The sequence below is a fragment of the Baudoinia panamericana genome, assembly GCF_000338955.1.
Source record: "Baudoinia panamericana UAMH 10762 unplaced genomic scaffold BAUCOscaffold_7, whole genome shotgun sequence".
Lineage (NCBI taxonomy): Eukaryota > Fungi > Ascomycota > Dothideomycetes > Mycosphaerellales > Teratosphaeriaceae > Baudoinia > Baudoinia panamericana.
This window is the reverse complement of record NW_006911263.1, coordinates 803,055-830,821: the sequence shown is the minus strand read 5'-3', so window position 1 is coordinate 830,821 and position 27,767 is coordinate 803,055. Positions and strand designations below refer to the sequence as shown.

General features: G+C 55.8%; 14 protein-coding genes across 14 annotated transcripts; 8 read left to right on the top strand and 6 right to left on the bottom strand.

Moving 5' to 3' along the window:
- Positions 1 to 149: 149 nt before the first annotated feature.
- BAUCODRAFT_34659 (uncharacterized protein) lies at positions 150 to 3,965 on the bottom strand. The gene is made up of 2 exons (XM_007678633.1): positions 1,124 to 3,965; positions 150 to 1,051 (listed from the first exon to the last, which is right to left on the bottom strand). The coding sequence occupies exons 1-2, from the start codon at positions 3,735 to 3,737 to the stop codon at positions 462 to 464; spliced, it is 3,204 nt and encodes a 1,067-aa protein (XP_007676823.1). The 5' UTR covers positions 3,738 to 3,965; the 3' UTR covers positions 150 to 461.
- Positions 3,966 to 4,103: 138 nt separating this feature from the next.
- On the bottom strand, positions 4,104 to 4,402 carry BAUCODRAFT_507851 (uncharacterized protein). Its single transcript, XM_007679028.1, has one exon. It carries the CDS (start codon positions 4,307 to 4,309, stop codon positions 4,139 to 4,141), a length of 171 nt encoding a protein of 56 aa, XP_007677218.1. The 5' UTR covers positions 4,310 to 4,402; the 3' UTR covers positions 4,104 to 4,138.
- Positions 4,403 to 4,494: 92 nt separating this feature from the next.
- On the top strand, positions 4,495 to 6,423 carry BAUCODRAFT_123186 (uncharacterized protein; the record flags this gene model as incomplete). Its single annotated transcript, XM_007679027.1, has 1 exon — positions 4,495 to 6,423. One exon carries the CDS (start codon positions 4,495 to 4,497, stop codon positions 6,421 to 6,423), a length of 1,929 nt encoding a protein of 642 aa, XP_007677217.1.
- Positions 6,424 to 7,032: 609 nt separating this feature from the next.
- Positions 7,033 to 8,262, bottom strand: BAUCODRAFT_24883 (uncharacterized protein; the record flags this gene model as incomplete). Its single annotated transcript, XM_007678551.1, has 1 exon — positions 7,033 to 8,262. One exon carries the CDS (start codon positions 8,260 to 8,262, stop codon positions 7,033 to 7,035), a length of 1,230 nt encoding a protein of 409 aa, XP_007676741.1.
- A 152-nt stretch (positions 8,263 to 8,414) lies between these two features.
- BAUCODRAFT_34656 (glycosyltransferase family 8 protein) lies at positions 8,415 to 10,010 on the bottom strand. The gene has a single exon (XM_007678632.1). It carries the CDS (start codon positions 9,776 to 9,778, stop codon positions 8,594 to 8,596), a length of 1,185 nt encoding a protein of 394 aa, XP_007676822.1. The 5' UTR covers positions 9,779 to 10,010; the 3' UTR covers positions 8,415 to 8,593.
- Positions 10,011 to 10,421: 411 nt separating this feature from the next.
- Positions 10,422 to 11,377, top strand: BAUCODRAFT_24881 (uncharacterized protein; the record flags this gene model as incomplete). Its single annotated transcript, XM_007678550.1, has 2 exons — positions 10,422 to 10,664; positions 10,721 to 11,377. 2 exons carry the CDS (start codon positions 10,422 to 10,424, stop codon positions 11,375 to 11,377), a joined length of 900 nt encoding a protein of 299 aa, XP_007676740.1.
- A 94-nt stretch (positions 11,378 to 11,471) lies between these two features.
- On the bottom strand, positions 11,472 to 13,133 carry BAUCODRAFT_507951 (uncharacterized protein). The gene has a single exon (XM_007679026.1). It carries the CDS (start codon positions 12,634 to 12,636, stop codon positions 11,566 to 11,568), a length of 1,071 nt encoding a protein of 356 aa, XP_007677216.1. The 5' UTR covers positions 12,637 to 13,133; the 3' UTR covers positions 11,472 to 11,565.
- Positions 13,134 to 13,588: 455 nt separating this feature from the next.
- BAUCODRAFT_123182 (uncharacterized protein) lies at positions 13,589 to 13,810 on the bottom strand (the record flags this gene model as incomplete). The annotated part of the gene is made up of 1 exon (XM_007679025.1): positions 13,589 to 13,810. One exon carries the CDS (start codon positions 13,808 to 13,810, stop codon positions 13,589 to 13,591), a length of 222 nt encoding a protein of 73 aa, XP_007677215.1.
- BAUCODRAFT_123181 (glycosyltransferase family 20 protein) lies at positions 13,809 to 15,410 on the top strand (the record flags this gene model as incomplete). Its single annotated transcript, XM_007679024.1, has 1 exon — positions 13,809 to 15,410. The coding sequence occupies one exon, from the start codon at positions 13,809 to 13,811 to the stop codon at positions 15,408 to 15,410; it is 1,602 nt and encodes a 533-aa protein (XP_007677214.1).
- A 1,105-nt stretch (positions 15,411 to 16,515) lies between these two features.
- Positions 16,516 to 16,969, top strand: BAUCODRAFT_507805 (uncharacterized protein). Its single transcript, XM_007679023.1, has one exon. It carries the CDS (start codon positions 16,654 to 16,656, stop codon positions 16,846 to 16,848), a length of 195 nt encoding a protein of 64 aa, XP_007677213.1. The 5' UTR covers positions 16,516 to 16,653; the 3' UTR covers positions 16,849 to 16,969.
- BAUCODRAFT_507827 (uncharacterized protein) lies at positions 16,962 to 19,039 on the top strand. The gene is made up of 3 exons (XM_007679022.1): positions 16,962 to 16,984; positions 17,100 to 17,245; positions 17,293 to 19,039. Exons 2-3 carry the CDS (start codon positions 17,189 to 17,191, stop codon positions 18,787 to 18,789), a joined length of 1,554 nt encoding a protein of 517 aa, XP_007677212.1. The 5' UTR covers positions 16,962 to 16,984; positions 17,100 to 17,188; the 3' UTR covers positions 18,790 to 19,039.
- On the top strand, positions 19,040 to 20,991 carry BAUCODRAFT_507807 (uncharacterized protein). The gene is made up of 2 exons (XM_007679021.1): positions 19,040 to 20,582; positions 20,638 to 20,991. The coding sequence occupies exons 1-2, from the start codon at positions 19,289 to 19,291 to the stop codon at positions 20,976 to 20,978; spliced, it is 1,635 nt and encodes a 544-aa protein (XP_007677211.1). The 5' UTR covers positions 19,040 to 19,288; the 3' UTR covers positions 20,979 to 20,991.
- A 781-nt stretch (positions 20,992 to 21,772) lies between these two features.
- On the top strand, positions 21,773 to 24,470 carry BAUCODRAFT_71979 (uncharacterized protein; the record flags this gene model as incomplete). Its single annotated transcript, XM_007678824.1, has 3 exons — positions 21,773 to 22,132; positions 22,186 to 23,832; positions 23,889 to 24,470. 3 exons carry the CDS (start codon positions 21,773 to 21,775, stop codon positions 24,468 to 24,470), a joined length of 2,589 nt encoding a protein of 862 aa, XP_007677014.1.
- A 607-nt stretch (positions 24,471 to 25,077) lies between these two features.
- Positions 25,078 to 27,663, top strand: BAUCODRAFT_71386 (uncharacterized protein; the record flags this gene model as incomplete). Its single annotated transcript, XM_007678782.1, has 3 exons — positions 25,078 to 27,011; positions 27,159 to 27,336; positions 27,403 to 27,663. The coding sequence occupies 3 exons, from the start codon at positions 25,078 to 25,080 to the stop codon at positions 27,661 to 27,663; spliced, it is 2,373 nt and encodes a 790-aa protein (XP_007676972.1).
- Between the last annotated feature and the right edge of the window lie 104 nt (positions 27,664 to 27,767).

Genomic DNA, 27,767 nt, shown 5'->3' with positions numbered 1-27,767 from the left:
CCAAGAGTAACCGGCCGGACGACCTTTCGTGTCGTATCCGCCCAAATTTTAGACAGATTCCTACAAGTATCTTGCTCCCACCTCTTGTTGCCTCGTGCTTATAACAAGTCACACAACTATCAATTTTCTGCTTGGTGGTTGCCTGGATACCTCCCGACTGGCCCCGTCCCGAGACCAACGACTTGCAAGCCCTATGTCTCCGCAACATGATGGGCATAGCGGGCAGTACACTTTTAAGTTAAGGGGACGTGCCGATGAGTATAAACCTCCTTCTTCCCCGGACACCATACTCGTCTGCGTCATGTTGTTCACGAACCACTCATGCTCACCCTCGAGTCACGCCGACCAGGTTCCCGGTTAAGCACAAGCCTATCTGACCCATATCTCACCCCTACGCACGAGTGCACTTTTGTTCGGAGCAAACAGTAAAGTATTCATCTCCCTACCTACAAACTCTGGACTTACACCCGCCGACTATACCCCGCCAACCCTCCCCCACCGCCTCGTCTTCGCTCCCACCACTTCCTCCCCTCATCCACCCACAACACGAGACTCCCCATCGCCACCAACCCGCATAAATCCCCGACCCCCAACGCCTCCGTCTGAAACACGCGCTGCAACGGCGGGAAATACACCACCATCCCTTGCCCCACCAGACTCCCCAACACAGCATAATTGAACATGACATTTCCCCTCCCACTTTTACTACTTCCCCACCACCACCCGAGCGGGACTTCACCCAGGACGACGCTTTTGGTGGAGCTGCGGCAGGTGAGGGCGTTGAACATGTCGAAGATGACGAATTGGGTGAAGGTGAGGGTGGTGTCGCGCGCGCTGACGCTGTGCGCGGCCAGGTCTTCCGGGGTGAGGTTGCGGACGTAGGTGAAGAGGGTGCCCAGCAGGATGACGGCGGCGGATTGGAGGACACGTTTGATGAGTCGTGGGCTGAGGACGCGGGCGTGTCGGGGTCGCGGGGGCAGAGAGGTGAGCAGGGCTGGGTCGACGGGTTCCACGCCGAGGGATTGGGCGGGGGGGCCGTCCATTAGGATGTCTAACACATCATACTGTTAGCACAGCTGTCCCGTTGAAGGACAAGCATGTTATGGTTGGAGATAGGACTTACTAATCCAAAGGATCTGCATAGCATTCAACGGATTCCTCCACCCGCCCAACGTACTCATCATCACGAGCCCCAACGCCGCGACACTCGTGCTGAGCTGAAAGGTCAGGAAATTCTGGATGTTCCAAAAGATCCCCTTCCCTTCCTCGATCGCGCTCAATATCGTACTGAAATCGTCGTCCGTGAGGATCATATCGGCGGCTTCTTTCGCGACGTCCGTCCCCAACCGACCCATGGAGATGCCAATATCGGCCTTTTTAAGCGCGGGGGCGTCGTTCACACCATCGCCCGTCATGGCCACGACGTCCCCGCGACTTTGCAAGGCCCGGATGATTTTGAGTTTGTGGTCGGGACTCGTGCGGGCGAAAACAGTCACGCGGGGAATCTGCTCCGCCAACTCCGCTTCGGACATGGCGTCTAGCTGATCGCCTCGCAAGACGGGACTGCCCAACGCGGAGGAGAAGTTGAGGGGCATGCCAAGTTTCTTCGCGATGGCGAGGGCGGTGACTTCGGCATCGCCGGTGATCATGATGACTTTGACCCCGCTGGCCATGAGGCGGCGGATGCTGCGGTCGACGCCGGGGCGGGGCGGGTCGGACATGCCTACGAGGCCGGTGAAGGTTAGGGAGGTGTAGGTGTCGTCGTGGGTGGAGGATGCTGATCTGTCGCCGTTGACGGAGGCCGGGGTGGAGGCGCCGGAGCGGGTGGAGGATCGGGAGGGTGCGGTGGGTGTGCGTTCGGGTGTACGAACGGGTCCGGAGGCGAAGGAGAGCACGCGCAGGCCTTCTTCTGCCATTGTGTCGGCGGCTTCTTCGACGCGTCTGCGGGCTTTGTCGTCCAGTACGACTTCCTGTCCTTGAGCGTCGAGGTATCGATCACAGCGGCCCAGCACTCGCTCAAGCGCGCCTTTGATGTACGCCCGCTCCTCGCCGTCTTGGCCTTGGATCGCGACACCCATCCATTTCCGCTCGCTGGAGAAAGGGATCTCGTGCTTCCGCGCTCCAAGCTTCTCCCGTATATCATCCTCGCCAAAAGCGTCGAGTAAGTCGAGTAAAGCAACATCAGTCGGCTGACCAGCCCACCGACTCTTCGCCGCCGCCAATTCCTCCCCACTTCTTGTGCTCGCCAACACCGCCTGGGCCGCCGCCGACGACACGTGTCCCTGCGTCTGGACATGCGTGTTCAAACGGGCATTGTTGACAATATTCGCCGTTCTTAGAATTGCCTGCGTGATAGGCCCATTCGGTGCAGTCTTATGCACTTTACCCACCTCCTCCGGCGCATCGGATCCAAACCCCCACAGTTTGGTGACGGTCATGTGGTTGATCGTCAGCGTGCCGGTCTTGTCCGAGCACACCACGTTCACGCTGCCCAGCGTCTCCACACTGGGCAGTCGGCGTACGATCGCATTGCGCTTGCTCATGCGTAGTACGCCGAGGGCCAGCGTGACGGTGACGATGATGGGGAGACCTTCCGGTATCGCGGCTACGGCGAGAGAAACGCCGATTTGGAAGAGCTCGAGGAAGCGCAGGCCGCGCCAGAGCCCGACGAGCATGATCAGGCCGATGACGCCGAAGGACATGTAGCTCAGGTCCTTGCCCAGTCGATCCATAGATAGTTGCAGGGGTGTGCGTGGGGATTCAATCTCCTGCAGGCTTGCGCTGATTGCGCCAAACTCTGTCTCTCCGCCTGTGCCGATCACGATACCCTGGCCGTATCCTGTTCGTACTAATGTACCCATGAATGCGATGTTATGTTGCTCGTTCAATCGCAACTCACCGCCCATGCTGGGTGCGGAGAAGGGTGTGCTGATGCTGCCGTTCACCCCATGCTGTCCCGGGCTTAGTGTTTCCGCCGTCTTGCCAACCGGCTCATTCTCGCCCGTCAGATTACTCTCGTCTATGCTCAGGTCCGCGGAATGCGTGATGCGGATGTCAGCAGGTATGCGATCGCCCGTATGAAACAGCACCAAATCTCCCGTCACGAGCTGCGAGGCGGAGATGGTCGTGCTCGCCTTCTCCGCCGTGCCCAAGTCAGCCGTGCCAGGGCCATGCGGTGTGCCATTTGCTTGGGCCGATCCGTTCGGCCGACTGCTGGCGGTACTTCGTATAACATGCGCGCTATGCGGGACCAATTGGTTCAACGCCTCCAAGCTCTTCTCACTCCGGTACTCCTGCACGAATGCCACCGTCACCACGATCGTGACTGCCACCGCTATGCTCACCGCATCCTCGAAGTTGCCCATGATGGCGGAGATGGCGGCGCTTGCCAGTAATAACAGGATGAGCGTCTCCTGGAACTGCTTGACGAAGCGTAGCCACAACGCCTCCGGCTCCTCGCGGGGGAGCTCATTGGGTCCTTGCACGTGCAGGCGTGTGTTGGCGTCCGAGGGGTGCAGGCCATGGCTCAACGAGGTGGAATGTCGTTCTGCGACTTGCTCTGCGCTGAGTTGGGCGTGGATGGATGTCACCGACTGTTGGCCCGGTATCTTGACCCGTGACTTTGCGCGGGAGTGGCCGCGTTTGGGAGCATCCGCGGGAGGTTGTAGGCTCTGTGATGTGGCACGGGAGGGAGCATTGTTGCTCGGGTGGTAGAGAGGGAGGGCGTCTCGAGACATGTCTGTCTCGTGTCCATCAAGGCCAGCTTGCGACGACGTTCATCTGCTCATCGCGGAGACTGTGCCTATGCTAGCTGCCTGCTACAAGACAGGACCTCGCTATGCCTTCTGCTGAACTCGGAAAAGCGCTCCAAATGCGTTTAATGCAGGACTTCCAACGTGATTATATAATTCAGTCCCTGTGGCAGAAAGAACATTGAAGCCAATGAATGCGGCTGTCGTTCCTTCCCCGGACCCTCTGCAGCCAGCCACATCATCCGCGAACCTTCTTTTCCCACGCGACATTACATACACACATATGCCTGAGGCCACAATGCATGCCTCTCACACTAGCCACATTCGTTACCAGCCACCCCTCATCATCGACGGAATCGCGTTCGAGTTGCGACACAACTTGAACATCATGAACGTATACAGCAAGACATTGCCACGACATCTCTGCACGACATGTTCCATTCAACGCTGCTGACGACGGCATGATGCAAGTATATTAGTCGAATCATCTTGGGATCACGACGACAACCAACGACGCGTGCAAGGCGCAACAAAACAACGCGCTTCACGCTCGCCATTCCCCCTCACATCTTCCTACAACCAGCATCCATTGATCGCAACAACCTTCTGCTCGGCAGCAACGCGTGGGGAGCGCATCACCAATAACGCGCTCCAGGCTCGACATTGGCTGCACATTTCCATACAACCAGCGTCAAAGTGAGTCGAACAAGTCCCCGCTTGGCAGCGCAACACAACCGCCATCATGTTCTGGTCAGAAACACTCTTGGCTAGAAATGGCCCACTGGCAAGAGTGTGGCTCGCTTCGAATTTGGAGAAGAAGCTCAGCAAGCAGAACATCCTCACCGAGAAGATCGACATCAAAGTGCGCGACATCATCAACTCGCAAGATGCGCCCAAGTCGCTACGTCTGAGTGCGCAGCTACTCCTCGGCGTCGCGCGCATCTACTCCCGCAAGGCCAAGTACCTGATGGACGACTGCGCGGAAGCGCTGCTCAAGATCAAGATGGCCTTTCGGCCGGGGAATGTGGATCTGCCGAGCAATGAGAGCCACAAGGCGAATGCGGCCGCGTTGATCCTACCGGATACCATTACCGATTTGGATTTGTTCGCGCCGCTGCCCGATCCCGACGAACTACTGCGCGAGCCGGAGTCGAGAGGGCCGGGGAGAGATCCTACACTGCTGGACTTCGGCGCGAGTCAGCTCCTCCCGGACAGCCAGACACCGACGCGTCGGAAAGAGAAGAGCATGCTACTCGACGATGACGATCTGGGACTGGATCTCGGTCTCGAACCCGGCGAGGAACTCGTCCGATCCACACCCGCCGAAACAGAGCGCAGCATCGAAATCGGTCGCCGCGCAGCAACACCCCGTCGCGACGACCCCAGCATGCTTATGGACGACGACGACCTCGGGCTAGATTTAGGCCTGGATATCGGAGACAGCACCCTCCACGCCCCACCTCTCGACCTCGACGACGACGTGCCAATGCTAGGGATGGACGACGACAACCGCCCCTCCAACGACGCCGACATCGCCGCCGCGAACGCCGCAGCTCTCGCCCGTGTCGACGCCGCCACGGACAGACGACAGAGAGATAGCGCCTCCCCCCTCTCCACCATCGCCAGCGACGTCGAGCGAGATCTGGAAAAGACATTCCAACTCGATCGCAGCTTGGCCGCCGAGCAAGAAGAAGAGCCGGAAGAAGAGATGGTCCGCGCGGCCCACCGCGTCAAACGCCGCCGCATCATCCCCGCCGACGCCGAGACGGAACTCCACAACTCGCAAATCAAGCGGCAGCAAGAAGACCGCTCCGCCATCACCCGACCCCCTTCCTTCCTACCCCGCGATCCACTCCTCCTCCAATTAATGGAGATGCAGCGGAATGGCGAGTTCGTGAGTCATATCATGGGTGATGGTAGGATGCGGGGGTGGGCGCCGGAGTTGAGGGGGATCCTGTCGATCGAGGTGATACGGAAGTCGGGGGAGAGGAAGAGGAAGAGGGACAGTGGGGTTGCGGATGTGGATGTGGAGGTGGAGACGGGATCTGAAGGGCAAGCGACACCACGGCTTGAGTTGCCGCAGCAGGAAGAAGACGAGGGATTCCATGCCATGGACGGCGGGACGGGAGACTATGGCGGCGTGGACACGACACTACTTCACTCTGACGGCGCAGCACCCCCACAACTCATGTCGGACGGCCTCCAACCCGCTCCCTCAGACGCAGACGCCGCCGCCCCCGCCGCCACCGATGACGACGCCACCAACGCCCCCGCCTTCGAAACAACCGAAGCCCCGCTCCTCCACCCCTCCCACTCCGGCCCCATCTCCCTCGCCACCAAATCCGCCGTCTCCCTCCTGCGCTCCCACTTGGCGCCCGATCACCCGCCGGACGCGGGCGTGCCGCCCACCCCGTCCAAACGGGTCAAGGCGGAAGCGCTGTTCACGGATCTGTGCCCGGTCGCGACGACGAGGAAGGATGATGCGACGAAATTGTTCTTCGAGCTGTTGGTTTTGGGGACGCGGGATGCGGTCAAGGTTGAGCAGGAGGTGGGCGGGGGGATTGGGATGCCCATTCGGGTTCGGGGGAAGAGGGGGCTTTGGGAGGGGAATTGGGCGGCGGCGGAGAGGGAGGGGGTGCAGGTTGAGGGGGAGGGAGTCGAGGCTGCGTAGGAAGTTTAGGTCAAGTTCAGGATTGTGGGACCGGGTTTTGGGGAGAACAGTGGTAGTTGCTAACAGCGCTTTTGGGGCCTGAGCGACCTTCTTTTCGCCGGCAAGGTGTTTGGGGAAGCGTGGAGGAACGCAGTTGTTGTTACTCAGGCTTGATGACTCTTGGTTAAAGAGGTATTCTTGTGCTTGTACGATTACGGGGGGATGAGAATGTTGATCCCTTGAGGCTTTTCAGCTGCGAGTAAGGCTGCCTCTAAGGCCGACTGGGGTTGTGATTATCCTGATATCATGGCATTCATCACTCTGTTTGCACGAACCTCGTGGATGATCACTCGGCAACGCCCGGAGGCCCCTGGGCTGCGAGCAAAGTGCTACGACGAAATCGCACAAAGTTCCAGTCCCTCCGTCGTCTACATCTCCCAGCTCCTCGTACGTCCGCTGAGGCCAGTGCAAGTCGTCTTCATACTGAATTGATGGAAATTTGTCCTTCTGCTCGCTTGTCTGACATCGCGAAAACAATATGGCAATGCCGTGAGCAGCGTTCAAAAAGGCTGCGACAAGACAGCACGGTTTCGTACGAGTACTTCTATTCTCTTTTCATCTCTATCGTTCTTACAGCTCATCATGCCGCCCCACCCGCTCCGTTGGCCTCCCAAACTCCCTCCCCAAATCCACCCCGACCTTCTTCCGCCACTTCTCCCAAACCTGCCAAAACTCCTTCTCCATCCCGCCCTCCATCGCATCCGGCAGCACAACCACGTACTCGACATGCAAGTCGCCGAACGCGGGTCCCTGTCCCTCCTCATGCCGCCATATCGGCATCCCCTCACCCTTCACCACCTCCACCGTCCCCGGCTGGATGACTTGCCCTCGCGGGCGGAATAAGTGGACGACGTGGCCGTCGAGGTGCGTGAGATTGCGCGTCCAGTCGCCCATCCACGCTTCCCTCAGACTCAGCACCTCGCGCCAGTGGAGGTGCGTGTCCTTACGGCGGAAGAAAGTCCCGTCCGTTCGTTCGTGCTCTGCCACGCCCAACTCCGGATCCTTCTCCATGAGTAGCACTATCAGGTCGCCCGCGGCGTAATCCGGGCTCTCATCCGCCTCATTCTCATACGTCACGCGGATCCCCTTCGGCATCCCCTTCTCCACGGCCAGGTCGAACTGCTCCTCCGTCCTGACCACCCGACTGCCTCCGCATCGCTTACACTTATTCTTCACCGTGCTCCCCTTGCCGCCGCAAACATCACACTGCATCTGCGCCTGCTGGAAGATGCCCGGCGCGAGCTGGTGTCGTTGCACCACCATCCCCTGCCCGTTGCACTTGTGACACGTATCCCTCACGCCGTCTTCGCTGCCGCTCCCGTCGCATTTGTCGCAGATGGCCTGCTTCTCCACTTTGAACTCGTGGTCCGCGCCCGTGTAGAAATTGCGCAGCGGGACGTGGATGCGGACTTCCATGTTCGGGCCCCTGCGCTGCCCTTGCCCGAAATGTCCCCCACCGCCGAAGAACTGGCTGAACAGATCGAAGGGGTTATGTCGCGCCGCTCCGCCGCCTTGACGCCGCTGTTTCACCCCTTCGTGCCCGTGTTGGTTGTAGACCTGCCGTAATTCCTGATCGCTGAGGACGTCGTAGGCTTCGGCGATGTCTTTGAATTTCGCTTCTGCTTCCGAGTTGCCGGGGTTCTTGTCCGGGTGCCATTGTTTCGAGAGTTTGCGGTAGGCCTTTTTGATTTGCCGGTCGTCGGCGTCGCGGTCGAGGTTGAGGAGTTTGTAGTAGTCTTCTGCTGCGAGCGCGATCAGGGGAAGGACGCAGAGGAGGGCGAGGGCGGAGAAGAGGAGCATTTTGATTTTAGTGCGTGGTGGACATCAATGTGGTTTGTTGTGTGGTTGACTTGACTTGAGACGAAGTGGCACTTCTATCGCATCGTTGTATGTTATATTATTTCAAAGACCAACGCTATGCTGGTTTGACCTCGTTGTGGAGAATCGATGTGGGCAAATGTTATTGTCTCGTGCTTTCACATGATGCGGCTCGAGTTTGTCTCAGGTACAACCGAAGCTACAGCTGGCGACTTCACTAGCGTGTCTCGTAGGGCTGGAACGAGGATGCAAGGCACACGAGCTTCAACAAGGGAGACATCGATCCGCGAGAATGCTTTGATATGTATTGGTGCTACGCTGCCCCAACAGCCTCTTTATGCTTCCTCCAGTCAGGAGCGGGCATGCTCAACAGCCTGCAGACGTCCTTTCGTCTCCGCCTGAAGTCATCATACAACTCCTTCCATATCTCGCGTTCTCGGCAGGACGTAGCCCCGCCGTGCAGATTAGTACAGTTCGGCTGGATCTCTGCCAACGCGTCGTGCGGCCACATTACCCAAGGCTTCGGCAGCGGCCAGTCGGAGAAGTGCACGATTTTCGCCTCCTTGAGCACCCGGTCTGGATCCCATTCTGATGCGGCATCAGTCGGAGCGTTGATGGTACCGAGGTATGCCGCATGATTCTCGCGTCGGAACTCCGCACTCAGCAAAGCATACGGGCGGTGAGGCAGCACCATAGCTGATGCGCCGAAGCGGTGATTGAGCAGCTCCATGTCGTATTGCTTGGTGTGAGTTCGAGTCTGCTCAGACTCCATCCACCAGGATCGGAGCGTCGCGAGCATATGCTTGAACTCGGTGCGACTGGGTTGGAGTAGGATGAGCATGCTAGTAAGCGGCCACTTCTCTGGCGGACCATCACTCCAGTAGGCTCGAGGCATCGCTACGGCCGTGCTTGGAAGCAGGAAAAGCTCGTCCATGTGTTGGAGTAGAGTTACGTCGCTGTCGATGTGTAGCACGCGTTCGTACTCGGTGAGTTCGAATGCTCGTAGCTTCGTGATGGAAGTGTCCCATGTTGCGGTTTCGCCGCCAAGACCTTGCGTTGGCTCGCCGCGTTCGTCGAGTAGTTGCACTGGTCTTAAATTTACATGATACTTTCTCTGGGCTAGAGATAGCAAGTGTGCTTGACGGTCATCCGCTCCTTGAGCAAGAGATGCCCACTGCGGATTGTGTAGCAACACTCGCTGCGCTTTGCTTCCATGACGATGCAGGCTTTCGAACACCATCAACGCATTGCAAAGATTGTGCTCATCAGTGGCATATTGGACGTAGGCGTACTTTGACCAGTCGGTCCGTGTGAGACTCTGTGGCCAGCTCCAGTACAAGAGAAAGAGCAGAACAATCCCGATTAATGGTCCGTACCTTCGCGCTCTGCGCAAAGACCATGTAATGGTATTCTGCGCTTGTCGATGGACCGGCATGCCATAGTCGTCTTCATCTTTGTCGCTCCACCCAGCGCCTGGCATACTACGAAGTCTTTGCATTGTTGCGGCCATCAAATTGTGCTGTTACCAAGCTGCACGGTCATCCTGGGGCAGGAGCCGGCGCTCGGTTGCACTTGCACTCACCGGATAGCACTCACCAAACACCTTTTCTCGCTCCAATCACGCCCATACCAATGAAAGAGCACTCAATGTACGTCAGTCACGGCACTGTGCTCATGGCAGTGCAGCGGTAGTCGACCGGCTGCTTGAAAGGGTGAATCGGGGGGCAGAGACGCAGAAGCTTACATGCGATGCTTGAGTGGCTTAGCTCTACTCTCCCCAATCCTTCAGCGCAAAGTATGTCGGAAACGGGATAGCGTTGGCCTTCCTTGCTACCGATCTCTCGACCACAGCAACTTTTAGTGGAGCAAGAGTCCGTGGACAGGCGCAAGCACGCCTTCATCCGGTATGGGAAGCGCGCGCAACCTTCTTTGCGATATCAGCGTCGCAATGGCAGTGCTCAGATGCAGCAATGGACTGGTAGGTTATATGTAGGCTGTCGCAAGACTGAAGGTAGGTCTTTTTTTTACTACACCACAGCACCAGTGTATCACGACGAAGCAAAAGACGACCACGTTTCAGCTCCCGAAACATACCTCATACATACATCGGATTATCACACTCACCCTGTATCGCACCAAAAATGCTCGCTCCCACCGGAGACTTGGCCGCAGTGGAAATTGCATTCTTCTCCCTGGCGTTCACCGTCTCTCTCTTCGTTGTTATCCGACATGGCTTCCGCAGAGAGCTAGGTTGGATCTACCTCCTCATCCTTTCGCTACTCAGACTCATCGGCGGCTCCGTTACCCTCTACATGCAAGTCAACCATGACTACAACAAAAGCCTGATTACCACCGCCACCATCACCTCGGCGGTAGGCACCTCAGTAAGCACACAAACATGACATCCCCACAAGGCAAACCAGACTAACACCTACGGCAGCCTCTCCTACTCGCGACAATGGGCTTTCTCCAGCGCATCAGCGAGGGCATGGAGCCGCATGGAGTTACGAAGCAGCTCTTCCGACCACTTCATATCGTCTCGCTCGGCGCTCTCATCATCGCCATCATTGGAGGCACGGATCGCAGCAGCAGCGATCCCAACACGATGCAGACTGGCAAAGACCTCGCTGAAGCCGCTAGCATCCTCTTCCTCGCCATTCTGGTTGGGTTAGGGGGTATTGTCGCTCAGAACATCATGAACCTTCGCTTCGTGCTCAGCTCCGAGAAGAATCTGCTTCGCGCCGCAGTCGTCGCGCTTCCGTTCCTTCTGGTCCGAGTCATATATACCGTGGCTTCATCGTTCTCTGGTCCAGGCAGTCCGTTCTACTATCGCGACGAGAATGTGTACCTCCAAGCCTTTATGCAGTTCTTGATGGAGGCTATTATTGTGACAATCTTCATCGCTGCTGGACTGCTTACGCCAAAAGCCGAAATCAAGACCGGCAACTATGACCTTGAAAGTGCAAGGTCGAAGTCTGCTGTTGGACACCAGCCTGATATGGCCGGTAACCGGCCTTCGAGGCCACAATGGCAGCCGCAAAGTGTTGGTGACTACAGGCCAAGTCGGCTAATCAGGAATGCTCTTCAATCGAGATAAGTGACGAGATGGGAGAGCGCCAGGTTAATAAGGGCGGTGTGTTCGTCGGGCGGTATCATGACTTTTGGGATTCGAGCATGGCGTTGCCGGGTAGAGAGGTCAGCAGATATTCCGTAATGCATGTTGTGTGGCATCTCAGCATGTCAAGACATCCAACCCTGAGCGGGCACCAACTCGGAAGCCCATACTCATGCACTGTCATCGTCGCCACTGTCACCGAAGTCGATCAAACCTTTCGGCCTAAGGCGCTTCGGCGGTGCGGCGGTCTTCCCATCGTCCTCATCCTCGTCATCGCTACCTTTCTGGCCCCAACGGTCATTGAACTCCTTTACATTCTCGAGATCGGCCGCCAGCTCTCTGGCTTCTTTGATCTGCTTCGCTTTCTCTACGCTATAGCGACCCTTCATACCGACGTCTTCAAGCATACCCTTCAAGTGCTTGATCTTCCCATTCGCCGTGTCGAATGGCTTGAGCTCTTTGCCCCAGACTTTACGGATGCCGCATTTCACGAGCCAGCCTTGTAAACGCTTGATCTCTTCCTCGTCAGGCGAGACCTCTTTCTCGGCTTTGGGCGCCTTTTTGGGCTTGGACCTGGTATCTGAAGGTGAGGTGGACTTCTTCTGCCGCTTCTTCTTGGCTGGGACTGGCTCGTCTAACACCGAAGATAGCTCGCTTTCTTCGGCCTCTCCAGTAACACCATTGACGTTCACGCGTGGCTGTGCTTCTGGTCTCCTCTCCCGTGACTCATCGTGAGCCTTGTATTGCGCGACGGGCTTCTCATCATCGTCATCGCTCTCGGGAATACTTGCGGGAGGCTTTGTGCTGTTACCGTTCCTCTCAGCCTCTGCAATAACACGTGGCTCTGCATCTTCGTCTGCATCGCTCTCGTCGATGACATTCTCACTCGACCCTTTCCGTTTTTTCCGCTTCCCGGATTCTACTTCGCTGGATTTGCGCTTCTTAGGAGCTTTTGCTTGGGGCTTTACATCCAGCTTCCGAGGGGTCTTCTTCGCCTTCTCCGGCGATGGAGGGTCATTGAAGGCGATGGAGATGATCTCTTTACTCCTTTGCTTCCATGTCGCGTCGTCCTTGAAAAAGTCGATCCCAAGTCCAAGCTCAGCTTCAGCACGTGAGCGCGCAATATTGGTCGAGATCTCTTCATCGGCTTTGAGCGCGTTCCGTACAATTCTTCGTAGGCATTGTTCAATCTCGGTATCCGGAGGCAGGGTTCCCGGTGTCGACAGCCCCGAGTCAGACATCGCCGCAATCAATATACCATTCTCCAGCCATGCGCGTCAATGGTCAACACAGAACCGCGATCCGCAGTTTCTACCCCGCATGAACCGCGGATGTCGGTCAAATTGGGCTTAGCGTTCGTCGCGGCTTCGGAAAGTCTGCCGTGAAGGACGACCGAGGGGATCGTTGGTTGACTCAGGCTAAAGGTAGACCTAACGGAGCGTTTGTCATGCATATCAAACTCTCCTGTGAACGGCGATCCCCTTCGCATAGCATCTTCGGTTCACATCGCAGGGCTTCGTACATGAACATCTATAGCGCTGTCTCCAGGGAGCCGAGCCATTGGGACGCTAACCGCCAACGTCATGGGTGCGTAGCGGAAAGGCCCGTCTTCCTTGTTTTCACGTTGCATCAGGCCTGCGTAACTTGCTCGAAGTTGCTGGAATTGCCTATAGCAGAGACTCTGCCAACCCTGACTTTGTCAGAAGCACCATCACTGCTTTCTCTCTTGGCGTAGGTTGCCCTTGCACAATATCTGCGCCGTTAACGCCTTTTGGATATCCCGGCTTCGTCCATTGTGATCGTTGATGTGAAGTGCTGGCTTCGTCCGCTTGCCCTTCACTTCGGTCGCCAGTGAAACATTTACGACCACGAGTCTTGACTCATCTAGGCGCAGCAGTGGCATTGGGAGTCTGGCAAACGGCATCAGCAAAGCAGTGAAAGACACGATTACCTGACACAAAGGGTTAGCGAAGTTTGCACAAGCCTGCAACGAGCTCCTTCCCCGTGCAACGTGCCTGCCGACTGCGAGCTTGTGATCACTGCGGGCCGCGTCCGTTCACAAACTTGGCGCTGAACAACACTTGGTAAGTCCGCGAAGATTCTTCACTGCAAACACCCAGGCGACGCAGCACATCCACAAGGCTCCCGGTTGTCGCTCTCTGAAACTCTATTTCCTACGTACCTACCACAGTTTTATACAGCTTCGAGAACTTCATACAGCCACGGCCGCCTCGACATGGAGACCTCTGGCGACTCATCGTTGCGCAAGATGCACGCCAAGTCCTTTTCACATGGTGACTTGCGGCTAGAGCCACTACTAGGTACCCTTGCCTCACGCTTACGACGATTTCGGTTTGCGAACCTTGATGAACGCGTGCTAACTGCGTTCTCGATAGACAAGCGTGTGCCCGACATGCCTGCCACGCAGGAAGGGAAGCCTTCACCTAAGGGGCGTCTACTTCTGATCTCGAATCGGCTGCCTATCACGATCAAGCGCTCCGAAGAAGGCAACTATGACTTCTCCATGTCTTCTGGCGGTCTGGTGTCTGGTCTCTCCGGTCTGAAGAAGACTACCCAGTTCCAATGGTATGGCTGGCCAGGTGTGCAGCTACCGGAGAATGAGATCCCGCACGTCAAGGAGAGACTGCTCGACGAGTTCTCGGCCAGACCGATTTTTATGCCCGATGAGCTCGCCGATCGCCACTACAACGGCTTCTCGAATTCCATCCTTTGGCCACTCTTCCACTATCATCCAGGCGAGATCACGTTCGACGAGAACGCATGGGAGGGTTATGCGGAGGCCAACCAGCTCTTTGCGAAAGAGATTGCTCGTGACGTACAAGACAATGACCTTGTCTGGGTCCACGACTATCACCTCATGCTCTTACCGATGATGCTGCGGAAGGAGCTTTCGAAGCAAGAGCACCCGCCCAGCAACGTCAAGTTCGGCTTCTTCCTGCACACACCATTCCCATCGTCGGAGATCTACCGTATCCTGCCAGTGCGAAACGAGATCTTAGAAGGCGTGCTGCAGTGCGATCTGATCGGCTTCCATACCTACGACTATGCGCGGCACTTCCTTTCTTCGTGTTCGCGTATTCTTGGCCTACCCACAACGCCAAACGGTGTCGAATTCCAGGGCAAGCTTGTCTCCGTTGGCGCTTTCCCAATTGGCATTGACCCGGAGAAGTTTCACCAAGGCCTCGAAAAGGAGAGCGTCAAGCGTCGAATCGAGACTCTCGAGAAGCGATTCGAGGGCATGAAGATCGTTGTCGGCGTGGACCGTCTCGACTACATCAAGGGCATGCCGCAGAAGTTGCACGCTCTTGAAGTCTTCCTCACCGAGCACCCCGAGTGGATTGGCAAGGTTGTACTCGTCCAAGTTGCGGTGCCCTCCCGTCAAGATGTCGAGGAGTACCAGAATTTGCGTGCTGTCGTCAATGAGCTTGTCGGCCGCATCAACGGCAAGTTCGGCACGATCGAATTCACGCCGATCCACTTTCTTCACAAGTCCGTCAGCTTCGAGGAGCTGATTGCGCTATATGCTGTCTCGGATGTCTGCCTCGTCACCTCGACCAGAGACGGCATGAATCTCGTATCGTATGAATACATTGCCTGCCAGGAGAAGCGGCGCGGCGTGATGATACTCTCCGAGTTCGCAGGTGCCGCGCAGTCGCTTAACGGGTCGCTGGTGGTGAATCCATGGAACACCGAAGAGCTGGCCGACGCAATCCACGACTCAGTCACTATGGGTGACGAGCAACGTGCAATCAATTACCAGAAGATGGCTCGCTACGTCAACAAATATACATCGGCATGGTGGGGCGAGACGTTTGTCACGGAGCTTACGAAGATCAGTGAGCAAGCGGAAAAGAAGTTGAAGGTCCGGAAGCAGTCACTCATGGACCCGGCGTCTACTGCGAATGCGAACGAAGTTCCAGTCAAGGAAGATTCAAGTGCACCGAGCCCGATGAAGCTGACCACAGGACCAAGTGCCACGCAACAATCAGGGTAAGGTCTAGGAGTGCGCTCGGTTTGCTCCATGGTATGGTCATGTTACTAGGCGCAGGACTGACAGAAAGCATCACATAGGCAAAGTGGAGATGGCGGTATCTCAAACGATGAAGGCTTCGTGTTGAGGCTACCCCTCAGGTCGAGAGCGCAGTCATCGTCGATAGATTCAGCGACTGCACGCTGACACGGTAGCGATTCCGGGACTAAGCTGTGAAAAAGTTGTGAAAATCAATTGCAGCGACGAGCGTCGCGTTGTGTCATAGAAGGGTAGTTGCTGCGGTGTGTATAGTGGTACGTCAAAGTGCTAAGGATGGTGTCGTTTTCTCATAGAAAGTCCTAGCGTCTCAGGGCTTACATGTCTAATGCCGAGGTAAGTCAATATAAGCGCGAAGTGATCAACCGCGTGTCAGCGCTGTCAATGCATGCAGCACACATGTATTGCCTGCGTTGCGGCAAGCTTGAATGCAGGCCAAGCGCGACGAATATGCATTGGCATCATCCTTGCACTTGCTGTCGGGTATTTTAGCCGACCAATGAGTAGTGCACGCCGTTCTTTCACGACGGACACCTCGACAGCGATGGTTATGCGCAACGTGTCCGCCATCTTCACCGCCTGTATGGCGTCGTGGTCGTCGGTCGTGGAGACATAATTTCTTGACGCCCGTACTCACCGCTACGGCGTCAGATCGAACTTAGTGAATGCCTCGGCCTTCATGGGCCCACTACTCGACACGATATAGTCAAAGTAGGTTGTAAAGACAGACACATGCCGCGAGCAATGAATGGCATGAGCAATGACGCTTCGACGTCGTAGGGCTGCAGCTTTCGTTCTATTTGCTTGTGCAACATTCGCCGCAACCATCATTTCCATCAACGCCACGACTACCTGCCATCTCCACTTCATGCATTGGGTTGTTCTAGCGCGCATATGCTGGCAGGCGTTGAGGCACAGTCCATGCTGTTTCATCGTCTAGCGAGCACACGTCCCGCCCCCTTGACACATCTCTCGGAGCAGCGGCAGTGACCGCACTACGACGGTTTGACCTCACTCTGCACAAGGGCCACGGCAGTTGGGAGCATCTCGACGCTCCTGGAAGCACTACCGAGACGCTAGCATGATTCGGTCAAGTAATGCTTGGGCAGCATGTCTCGGTCGAGGGTACTGACTTCGAGGAACCTCCTGCCCTATACGGTTACGACGTCGACACCTCGTACCCTGCCATTCAACGTCTGCAACCTTATGCATGCAGCAGCGGCCTGAGCGACCAATCCGAAGATATTCCAAAGATGCCCTGAACGCATTGCTCAATCACGGGTTGCCGGTACGTCCTTCTTACAGCTTCTTCGGCGACGTGTGCGACCACACTGTTGTGAGCACCGGGCTCCACTGGCGCTTTCTTCCCTTGTGGCCAAGCAGCCATGACCATGGCTTTGAGTAAGCACCGGAGCCATGTGGAAAGTCGCTACTCATGCTCCTGCAGTTTACATGGCGATCCATGATTCCGTAACTTCCGACGAATCAGCAGTCAGTCACCCTTGTACACAGAAAAGTCTGGTAGACAACCGTAGTGTCCCGTATGCGCTCTCACCGTCTAACAGCTGATGTCCCCCGAGCTGCTGTGTTCCTCGTTCCCTTCACACGCAGCGATTAAGGCATTGTATGATTGAGTGACCAACGCAATGGAAACAGGACGCTCAACCCAGCCGGCTCTGAGACCGCCACCTTACGCTCCAGCGCAAGAAAAGAAGGATCCGGCCACGTCAAGCGGCAGGCCTGCTATGGCAACGATAGAAGATGATGATGAGAGATTGTTGGCGCGCATTGGCTACAAGCAGGTGGGTTGCGCACTACAGTGCCAACTGATCTCGCTTATGGTTCCTAGGAGTTGCGCCGAGAGTTCACCAAGTGGTCCACGGTCTCGTACGCCATCAGCATTCTTGGAGTACTCGGATCGCAACCGGCGACGTATGGTGTGCCGATCAGTCTCGGTGGACCAGCGACGGCAGTATGGACTTGGTTCATTGGCTCAGTCATGGCTATGGTGATTGCGAGTTGTGTCGCAGAGCTAGTCTCCGCGTACCCGACAGCAGGTGGCATGTACTTCGTCACGAAGCATGTTGTCCCAGAAAAGCATGTCGCGATCTGGGCATGGACGATCGGTTGGTGCAATTTCCTAGGGCAAGCTACTGGCGTTGCTTCGCTTGCATATACTATCGGTCAGATGATCCTGGCAGGCGCAAGTATGAACTCTGGCTACGCAGACGGAACCTATGCCTACTCGCCTACGCCGGCACAGACGGTGTTGGTTGCTATACTGACGCTCCTTGTCTTTGGCTCCATCTGCTCGTTAACGACGAAGGCATTGCATCGGATCGTGCTTTGGTTTGCACCCATCAACATCCTAGCGACCATTAGCATCTGTATTGCCCTGCTTGTACTGACGCCGGACAAACGCAGCGCAAGGTTTGTGTTTACCGATATCGAAGACTACTCAGGATGGGGCAGCAAGGGCTTCTCATTCTTGCTCGGCTTCCTGAACGTTGCGTGGGTGATGACAGACTACGACGGGACCACGCATATGTCCGAGGAGACCCACGACGCTGCCATACGCGGGCCACTGGCGATCAGGCTTGCAGTGCTTGTGTCCGGGATACTAGGCTGGGTCCTGAACATCACCTTTACCTTCTGCCTCACTCCAAACTACATGGAAGATATCGTCAAATCGCCAACTGGTCTTCCTATTGCGCAGATCTTCCTCAACGCTGGCGGCAAGAGCGGAGGCTCTGCAATGTTGTTTTTCGTCATCCTGGTCCAATTCTTCACCGGTGCATCTGCTCTGCTCGCCAACGCGCGCATGACTTACGCTTTCGCTCGCGACGAAGCGTTGCCGTTCTCCGGCTTTTGGAGTAAGGTCAACAAGACGACGGGCACGCCAGTCAACGCCGTGTGGCTGGTCGTGATATTCTGCTGCATCCTCAACCTCATAGGCATTGGATCTACTGAGACGATTTACGCAATCTTCAACCTCTGTGCGCCTTGCTTGGATTTAAGCTATGTTGCCGTGCTGTTCGCGCACCTAGTTTATGGCAATCACAGTCAGGTCCGCTTCATCGAAGGACCCTTTACGCTCGGCCGCTGGAGCAAGCCTTTGAATATCTTGGCGATCAGTTGGGTCCTCTTCATCAGCGTGGTACTGTTCTTCCCAACAACAAGGCCAGTGACTGCGACCAACATGAACTACGCTATCGTCGTCGCTGGCTTTGTCGGCCTGTTCTCGTTCGGATGGTGGTGGGCTGGTGCTGGTCGCAAGTACACGGGTCCTCGGACACAAGACATTATGGAGATTGTTGCCACGACCGAGCCGGACGATTACGCTTGAGCAACCAACTCTCGTGTCTCGAAGATGGCAAACACACGATCCGCGGCCAGAACATATTTTCGGTTTTTGACCTCATGTTAGGGTCATCTACGCATGCAACAGCGGCGTACCCACCTTATTCAAGTCAGCAACGTGGCCAGAGTTTTCGGATGACTTGATCGCCTGCACTCGCAATTCGGCACATATGCTCCTGCAGCGTATTCGGTCGGTGCACGTTGTCAAATCCATGTGCTTCCCAACTCAGCGGCAAGGGTGCGCTACAATGAGAGGCTCCACATCTCGATGTGCAGTCTCCCTGAAATAAATGTTCATCAGCTGGCACGGCTCGATACGGGATGCTTGTCCTCTACTGAAGCATCTGCTCTGTCGGGTACGCAGCGCTAGGCCGCTTAGGGCACGAAACTCACCGAAGGGGTCAAAGCGTCATGGTAGTGAAACCTTCATTGCAGGCCACTAAGATAGAACAGATAGAATGTAGATGTAGACATGAACGCGCACAATGTCGCGCGCTTCAATCGAGCTCGAGACTGTCAACAAACCCGAACCTGCGTTCACCGCAAAGGCAAGCCAAGCCTCCAAATATACTGCTCCTTCTATCGTAAGCGACCATGATGGGATCCCATTGCGGCCACTTGAGCGTACAATTACCGTTACCTCCAACAGCAGGACAGCAGTCATTATTACCGCAGTGACGCTCATTACGGCCATCAGTACGCTTCTTAATGGTGTCACTACAGTCGCCCTGCCGACTATGGCACGGGAGCTTTCTATCCCGGACGCTCTACTGTTTTGGCCGTCGTCGATACAGGCACTTACGAACGGCTGCACCTTGTTACTCTCCGGCACTATCACCGATGCACTGGGAAGCAGGTTCATGTACCTCGTAGGTTGCGTCCTGCAAGCTGGGTTCATCCTTGGATGCGGACTATCGCGGAACGCAACGCAGATCATTATCTTCCGTGGACTCAGCGGCGTTGCCATCAGTCTATGCCTACCAAGCGCGGTAAGCATCATTACGAGCTCGTTCGTTGGCAAGCGACGCGATATGGCGTTTGCATCTATGGGTGGTGGGCAACCGATCGGGTTCAGTATTGGCTTGGTGCTCGGTGGTGTACTCACGCAGACAATTGGATGGCGTTGGGCCTTCCATTTGTCTGCTCTCCTTGACGTTCTAGTGTTCTTCATTGCACTATGGGGCTTGCCCAAGGAGATTGACAACCCTCCCAATACGGACGGCGGCCCAGCAACTTCTAATTGGGCTCAGAAGCTGGAGAGACTGCGAACGGAAATTGACTGGGTAGGCGCTGTCATTGCAAGTTCGAGTCTGGCGATGTTGTCATATGCCATGGCAGCCCTTACCGGAAGTACAGCAGATATCAAGCAACCAGCGACAATGGCTCTGCTAAGCGTAGCTATCGCGCTGATACCTGGGTTCGTGTTCTGGGTGGCCAGGCAAGAGAAGCTGGGTAACCCTGCACTCATTCCAAACACCCTCTGGCGGAACAAGGTCTTCACCACTATCTGTGTCGCTGTCTTCCTGACATGGGGCAGTTTCAATGCGTTGGAGCAGATACTTACCTTCTACTTCCAGTATGTGCAGGGTCTCAACCCAATACAAGCGTCTATTCGCTTCCTGCCTGCGCCAGTGTCCGGAGCGCTGTCCAACATAGCGATAGGGTTGATCGTACACCGCGTGCAAGCCAACTACCTTGTCTTGGGAGGCTGCATTCTAAGCATTGTCGCGCCTTTGGTTATGGTAGCTGCAACGCCATACTCAAACTACTGGGCTACTGGTAAGTACAATGCAGCGCAGCACCTTAGTGTCAGCCGACTAATGCACCTTTGCAGGCTTTCTTGCAAACGTTTTCAACCCACTTGGCGCGGACAGCCTGTTCACGATCTCGAATTTACTGATCACGTCTGTCTTTCCTGCCAAGACTCAAGCGCTTGCCGGCGGCGTTTTCAACACAGTCTCGCAGATTGGAAAGTCTGTGGGTCTGGCACTCGTAGCAGTCATCGCCTCCTCGATAACCGCACGCTCGCCATACGCAGATAAGCGGAGTCCTGAAGCGCTGATGCAAGGCTATCGAGCGACTTTCTGGTTTGTTTTCGCTTGCATCTTTGCAACGGTAGTGATATGCCTCTGGGGGCTTCGATCAATTGGCAAAGTAGGTCACAAGCGTGAATGAGCTCTTATACAGATAGTGTGTACACTTCATGCTTCGTACATAGCATCTTCAGAAGTCCCATCAAACCGGAATGTGGGAAATATAATTACTATGCACAACGATGAAGAAGACGTCCATAAAGAGGCTCTCCGAATTGATTCTTGGGATGCTATTTTGACGTGTCTTCATTCCACTCTTCTCTCTTAAGTCGAGGCCGTTCTGTACTACGTGCCTTAGGCACACAACCCTCTGGCCGAGCATTGTGATTGACGTTGCATCTGCACCATGGCATTGTGAATTCCATGCACCAACGCAACGAATACTCAAAGCCTGTCGTATCAAACAGAACGCCCTGGTCAAGAGTCTCGTGACCGACAGGCTTTACTGTAAGGAAGCGCTCGACATGTGGACGAGGTCTCAATGCTACTGAGCGTTCCATTCCCCGCCATCAGCTTTACGCCTGTAACAACTTACAGCACTAGCGGACGGAGGCGTTAAGATTCTTGCTTACCTAGAGAATGGCAACACCGCAAGCACCGTACGAGGATGGTGCGCCGGATCCGGAAGGTGGTCAGTACAATGGATCATACGAGGAGCAGCAGCAGCAGCAAAACCAATCTGCGCCGGCAGCAGGGCCTGGCGGGAAGAAGAAACGCGATCGGTATGCAGGTCAGGCCTATGAATTTGGCGCTGGCACAAATTCCGGGTTAGGAGGACAGCAGGCAGGAGGTGCTCCTCCGCTCCAAGGCCAATCACCCGCTGCAGCCGGAGGATATGGGTACCCGGGCCAGCAACCTGCCCAGCCTTCGTACGGTATGCCGCAGCAACCTCAGTACAATGACCCGAACGTGCAGCAAGCGGGGGTACAGTCGCCATACGCACAGCCTCAATATGGCACGCCTCAGGATGGATACCAGCCGCCACAACAACCGCAGCCGCCCGCCTTCTCAGCACAGGGAGCTGCAAACATGCTGCAGCAAGGCGTACAGGGTGTGACGCAGCAGTTCTCGCAGATTGGCCTTGGAGGCGGCACTCCGGCACCACAGCCCGCGCAGCAACCGCAGTCTCAAGTGCGCCTTAACCCTCTCCAGCCCGTCGACATAAGCCCGCAAGGCCAACCCTTCCATGTCGCTGATCTAGATCAACCGCCACCTCCGATTATACTCCCACCGAACGTAAGTATAACGGTGTTCTTCGAGTCTGACGTGCTTTCTGACATGATGTACAGTCGTCCGTCACACCTTCACCGCACGCCAACTGCCCACCGAAATATGTCCGCTCTACACTGAACGCCATGCCTACCACCTCATCACTTCTCAAGAAGAGCAGGCTGCCTTTTGCGCTCATAATCCAGCCGTATGCGAGCCTTCATGATGCGGAAGACGACGTGCCAGTCCAATACGATCAAGTCATTGCGCGATGCAGAAGATGTCGCACGTACATCAACCCATTCGCCAGCTTCCTCGACCATTCACATAGATGGCGGTGTAACATGTGCAACCTCACAAACGACGTACCGCAGGCCTTTGATTGGGACAGCGCAAAGCAGCAGTCAGTGGATCGGTGGCAAAGACCCGAGCTTAATTACTCAGTCAGCGAATTCGTTGCGCCCCAAGAGTACATGGTGAGAGCGCCTCAACCGCTCATCTACCTCTTCCTTTTCGACGTTAGCTACGCCGGAGTGAGCTGCGGTCTATTGGCTACTGCCGCACGTTGCGTGCTGGAAAGCCTGGACCGGATACCGAACACCGATCGGAGGACGCGCCTTGGCTTTATGGCCGTCGATAGCTCACTGCACTACTTCCAGATTCCTCGAGATGGGAGTGAAAGCAACGAGGCGAGGATGCTTGTGGTCAGCGACCTGGACGAGCCTTTTCTGCCTACGCCCGAAGACTTACTGGTGAACCTTTCTGAGTGCCGAACCAACGTTGAGACCTTCCTTGAGAAGCTGCAGAGCATGTTTGCGAACACCACCAACGGGAGCTCTGCTATGGGTTCTGCATTACGAGCCGGCCACAAGCTCATCAGCCATGTTGGTGGTAAAGTTGTCGTCCTTTCGGCGAGCCTCCCGAACATCGGCCATGGCCAGCTTACTATGCGCGAGGACAAAAAGCTGCTCGGCACATCGAAGGAAAGCAGCCTTTTGCAAACACAGTCCGCCTTCTACAAGAGCTTTGCAGTAGAGTGCAGCAAAACGCAAGTCTCGATTGACATGTTCCTGTTTAGCTCGCAATACCAGGACGTAGCGTCACTTAGTAATCTCCCAAGATATACCGGCGGTCAGACTTACTTCTATCCTGCATGGAACGCCGCAAGGACCGAGGATGCCATCAAGTTTGCGACCGAGTTTAGCGACTACCTGTCCGCTGAAATTGGCCTCGAAGCCGTTCTGCGTGTACGAACCACAACCGGCCTCCGACCCAGTGCTTTCTACGGCAACTTCTTCAATCGCAGCAGCGATCTTTGCGCATTTCCGGCGATGCCGCGCGACCAGGCGTATGTGGTGGAGATCGCGATTGATGAGACGGTCAGCAAGGCGTTTGCGTGCTTGCAGGTTGGTGTGCTTCACACGACTTGCAATGGTGAGCGGAGGATCCGGGTCTTGACGCTCAGTATACCGACGACACAGAACCTAGCGGATGTATATGCATCCGCGGACCAGCAGGCCATCACCACCTACTTCTCGCACAAAGCGGTCGAGCGAGCACTGTCGTCTGGTCTGGACGCTGCGAGAGACGCCGTTCAAGCCAAGGTCATCGAGCTGCTACAAACGTACAAAAAAGAACTTGGCGGTGGCAACATGGGTGGCGGTGGGCTGCAGTTCCCGGCCAATTTGCGCGGCTTGCCCATGCTCTTTCTCGGTCTGATGAAGAATGTAAGAAGCGTCCCAATGTGTTGGATCTGTACGGAAAGGCTGATTTTGTCATCTAGCTTGGCCTGCGAAAGTCGGCGCAAATACCGACGGATTTGCGCTCTGCGGCTCTATGCCTGCTGTCAACGCTGCCCTTGCCGCTGCTAATGCAGTACATCTACCCACGTCTCTACAGCCTTCATGACATGCCGGACGACGCCGGTTTACCGCACGCAGAGACTGGGGCGATCGTCATGCCGCCAGCGCTCAACCTTAGCTCAGGAAACCTTGTGCCTTTCGGGCTTTACCTCATCGATGACGGGCAGACCCAGTTCCTATGGCTCGGTCGGGATGCTGTACCGGCACTTATCAATGACGTATTCGGCATGGAGGACAAGAACCAGCTTAAGCAGGGCAAGACCTCACTGCCTGTGCTCGACGGTGATATGAACGAAAGGGTGCGGGCGGTGGTGGAGAAGTCGGCGGATCACAGAGGCAAGGGTTGTGGAAGCATTACGCGGCCACCGCTGTACCTCATTCGCGAGGACGGAGAGCCCAGCTTGAGGCTATGGGCGCAGACGATGTTGGTGGAGGATAGGGCGGATCAGGGCGTTAGTGGAGCGCAGTTCCTGGGCATGCTTAGGGAGAAGGTCCTCTCGTAAGCGTCTCGGGCAGAAACCGCTACACAGGCAATACTTGGGCACTTTGAGTCGCTACAGCATCTTTAATGCACCTTCGGTTTAAAGACCTGTGTCATGGCCGGGCTCGGCGTAGCGTGAAACAGGCTACATGCGGCTCCAACGTTTCGTTCGTGCACGGACCGCATGCGGAAGACGGGAGGCGCAGAATGGCTGTCTTGGCTTTGAGCTTCAAATGTATAAAGCTGCTGTGCTTTCCCCGCGATGCGCCGCGCGTGAGCCGCATACCGGACACGCATTGACGATACAACCACGAACACAAATACCTTCCCACTTGGAGCTCGTATCAGTTGCCGAGTACTGAGAACCTCTTTCCAGCGGTTGAGCGTGCCGCGGACAGCTTGGATTCTGCTCACGCGACTTCATCAACAACAAATCCCTGGCCAGACTTCACTGTTGTTCACCTACCTCTGTGCATAGCACCTGGCAGTAGTCATGCGATTCCTTCGTAGATGAAAGTGCCTCTTGCATGTCATGTAGCGTTGAACCAATCAAATCATATCCATCTTTCCATCACCCTGCCTCTCACCACTGCAACCCTACCATGTGATCTGGTGGACGATCCAACTCAATGCGCCTATACACTCCTGCCGGCCTCAAATACCCGATCAGGGTCACAAAGGTGCTCGTCGGCCGAGATGACGACATCGAGACCAATTCGCCATTGTTCCGCTACAGCTACACAACGGTCATCGAGGTCAACGACCCCGATACGCGAGAATACAAAAAGCAGGAGACGAACTTCTATGCCGAATTCGAGAGTGAGGTGGAAGGCAAGGTGACCAGCATCAACGTAAAGGAGAAGCAGATCATCAAGGAACCCATTGCGGTGGCGGAGATTGAGGAGCCTTGCAAGCATGAGGTGCAGTTCGGCGGCATGTGCGCGAATTGCGGCAAGGATATGGATGAGACGACGTACAGCACTACCGTCAAGAACACGGAGAGAGCGACCATCAACACCGTACACGGACACACCAAGCTGTTGGTGTCGCACGAAGAGGCGAGTCGCGCAGACGACGAAGCGAAGCGAAGATTGATCAAGTCGCGGAAACTGAGCTTGGTCGTGGATCTGGATCAAACCATCATTCATGCTACCGTAGATCCAACCGTTGCTGAGTGGCAAGCTGACGAGACGAATCCGAATCATGCCGCGGTCAAGGGCGTGAGGAAGTTTCAGCTGGTCGATGACGGACCAGGTGGCAGAGGGACATGGTACTACATCAAGCTCCGACCTGGTTTGAGCGATTTCTTGCAGCTTGTCTCGCAGTATTACGAACTACACATCTATACTATGGCAACACGTGCGTATGCCGAGGAAATCGCCAAGCTCGTCGACCCCGGCCGCAAACTCTTCGCGAATCGAATACTGTCGCGGGACGAGAATGGCAGCATGAACTCCAAGAGTCTCAAGCGCCTGTTTCCTGTCGACACGAAAATGGTTGTTATCATTGATGATCGAGGAGATGTCTGGAGCTGGAGTCCGAACCTGGTAAAAGTCAGTGCGTATGACTTCTTCGTTGGTATCGGTGATATCAATAGCAGCTTCCTGCCAAAACGGCCGGAGTTGGAAGCCAGGCCCACGAACCCTGTCAAGGCTGCAAACAAGGCAATCGACGGACCCACGCCAGACGTAGGCAGCGATGACACTAGAGATGGCGACGACATAAGCAAATCAGGCGATCTTGACACTCCCGGCTCCACGCCACCTGTAATGAACGGCAAGGTTTCTGCTGTAGATCGTATGGTGTCTATGGCTGGCAATTGCGACGAAGACAGCATGAAGGAGAAGAGCGACGAGCAGGACGAGACCATTGCTGCGCAGCTGGCAGATAGGCCACTATTACAGAAACAGAAAATCTTGGACGCGGCAGAAGAAGAGGCCAAGACTTCGCCGGCAGTCGAAGCAGCTGCTGAGCTATTGGCAGGCAATGGCGAAGAGCCTGAGCTTTCACCTTCCGTCTCCCACCCTAAGTACAGGCACAATCTCCTCCAAGACGACGATACAGAGCTAGAAAATCTCGGACGGAGCTTGCGCGACATCCACCAAGCCTACTTTGACGACTACGATCGAGATCGAGCAGCGGTGAAAGGTAGCCGAGTGGCTGAGCTGCGTCCGGATGGACCGAACAGAAAGCGGCCACTTGACGACATCGAGAACATACCCGATGCAGCCGCCATTATGACAAGCATGAAGTCACGCGTGCTGTCCGGCGTACACCTTGTCTTCTCCGGCGTTGTGCCTTTGGGCGTCAACCCTCTCAATCACGACCTTGCCATCTGGGCGAGAAGCTTCGGCGCGAACGTGCAAGTCAAGGTCAGCAGACGAACCACGCATTTGATATCTTCGCCGGACCGCCGGACGGCAAAGGTGCGGCAAGCGCTGAAGAAGGGCTCGCGAATCGCCATTGTCAATCAGAATTGGCTGTACGCTTGCTTCAGCCAGTGGAAGAAGGTTGACGAGGAGCCGTATCGCATCCATGTCGAGGCGGCGATGAGCGGTAAGCCGTCTGGTCTGCCAAACAGCTTCGAGAGCAGAGAGTATCCGCTGTCTTCGTCCGACGAGGAAGCGGCGCAGACAGAGGACGAAACAGACGGTACACGGACGCCCAACGGCACCGGCCGAGGCGGTCTTGGTCTGGAGATTGATACGAGCGGTGTCGACACCGACGATGACATGCAAAAGTACAGTCCATCTACGGCGCGCGAAGACAGCGGTGCGTTGTTCGATCAGAGCGAGGAAGACTGGAGCGAGATCCGTGGAGAGCTGGACGATTATCTCGGTAGTGAGGGGGAGGAGAGCGATGCCGAGAGTGTGCGGACCGAGAGCACTGTGCTTTCGGAGGGTCTCATAACGCCGCCCAGTCAGCGGAAAAGGAAGAGGGACGCTCTTGCTGAGGAGGCTGAAGCCGGTGGTAGCGGGGTCAATGGCACGGACGAGAATGGTCAAAGCAGGCTTCAGAAGCGAAAGAAGGAGGCATTATCGAGGACCACCAGCTTGACGAATGTTGTTGAGGCTGTTGTCTTTGATGCTGTATCTTCGACGTCGCGGCCTGCTGACGATCCAGGTGGGCAAGGGTCGAAGGAAGAGGTGGAGGAAGACGATCTTGAGGCAGCCTTGGAGGCGGAGATGTTGAAGCAGGCAGACGAGGGCGATTAGTTGGCTCGGCTCTTGGTCCTGCAATGAGTACAACGCTCATCTAGGATTTTGATTAGCGCCACTCTCCCACTTCACCGGTACCTGTATCTTTGACTTTGCCCCGC

Coding starts and splice junctions, on each gene's coding strand:
- BAUCODRAFT_507805 (XM_007679023.1), top strand. CDS start 16,654: ATGCAGCAGCGGCCTGAGCGACCAATCCGAAGATATTCCAAAGATGCC.
- BAUCODRAFT_507807 (XM_007679021.1), top strand. CDS start 19,289: ATGTCGCGCGCTTCAATCGAGCTCGAGACTGTCAACAAACCCGAACCT. Junction 20,583..20,637: donor CTCAAACTACTGGGCTACTG/GTAAGTACAATG, acceptor GCACCTTTGCAG/GCTTTCTTGCAAACGTTTTC.
- BAUCODRAFT_34656 (XM_007678632.1), bottom strand. CDS start 9,778: ATGCAAAGACTTCGTAGTATGCCAGGCGCTGGGTGGAGCGACAAAGAT.
- BAUCODRAFT_507951 (XM_007679026.1), bottom strand. CDS start 12,636: ATGTCTGACTCGGGGCTGTCGACACCGGGAACCCTGCCTCCGGATACC.
- BAUCODRAFT_507851 (XM_007679028.1), bottom strand. CDS start 4,309: ATGGCGAGCGTGAAGCGCGTTGTTTTGTTGCGCCTTGCACGCGTCGTT.
- BAUCODRAFT_34659 (XM_007678633.1), bottom strand. CDS start 3,737: ATGTCTCGAGACGCCCTCCCTCTCTACCACCCGAGCAACAATGCTCCC. Junction 1,052..1,123: donor TATGCAGATCCTTTGGATTA/GTAAGTCCTATC, acceptor ATGATGTGTTAG/ACATCCTAATGGACGGCCCC.
- BAUCODRAFT_507827 (XM_007679022.1), top strand. CDS start 17,189: ATGGCAACGATAGAAGATGATGATGAGAGATTGTTGGCGCGCATTGGC. Junction 17,246..17,292: donor CGCGCATTGGCTACAAGCAG/GTGGGTTGCGCA, acceptor TATGGTTCCTAG/GAGTTGCGCCGAGAGTTCAC.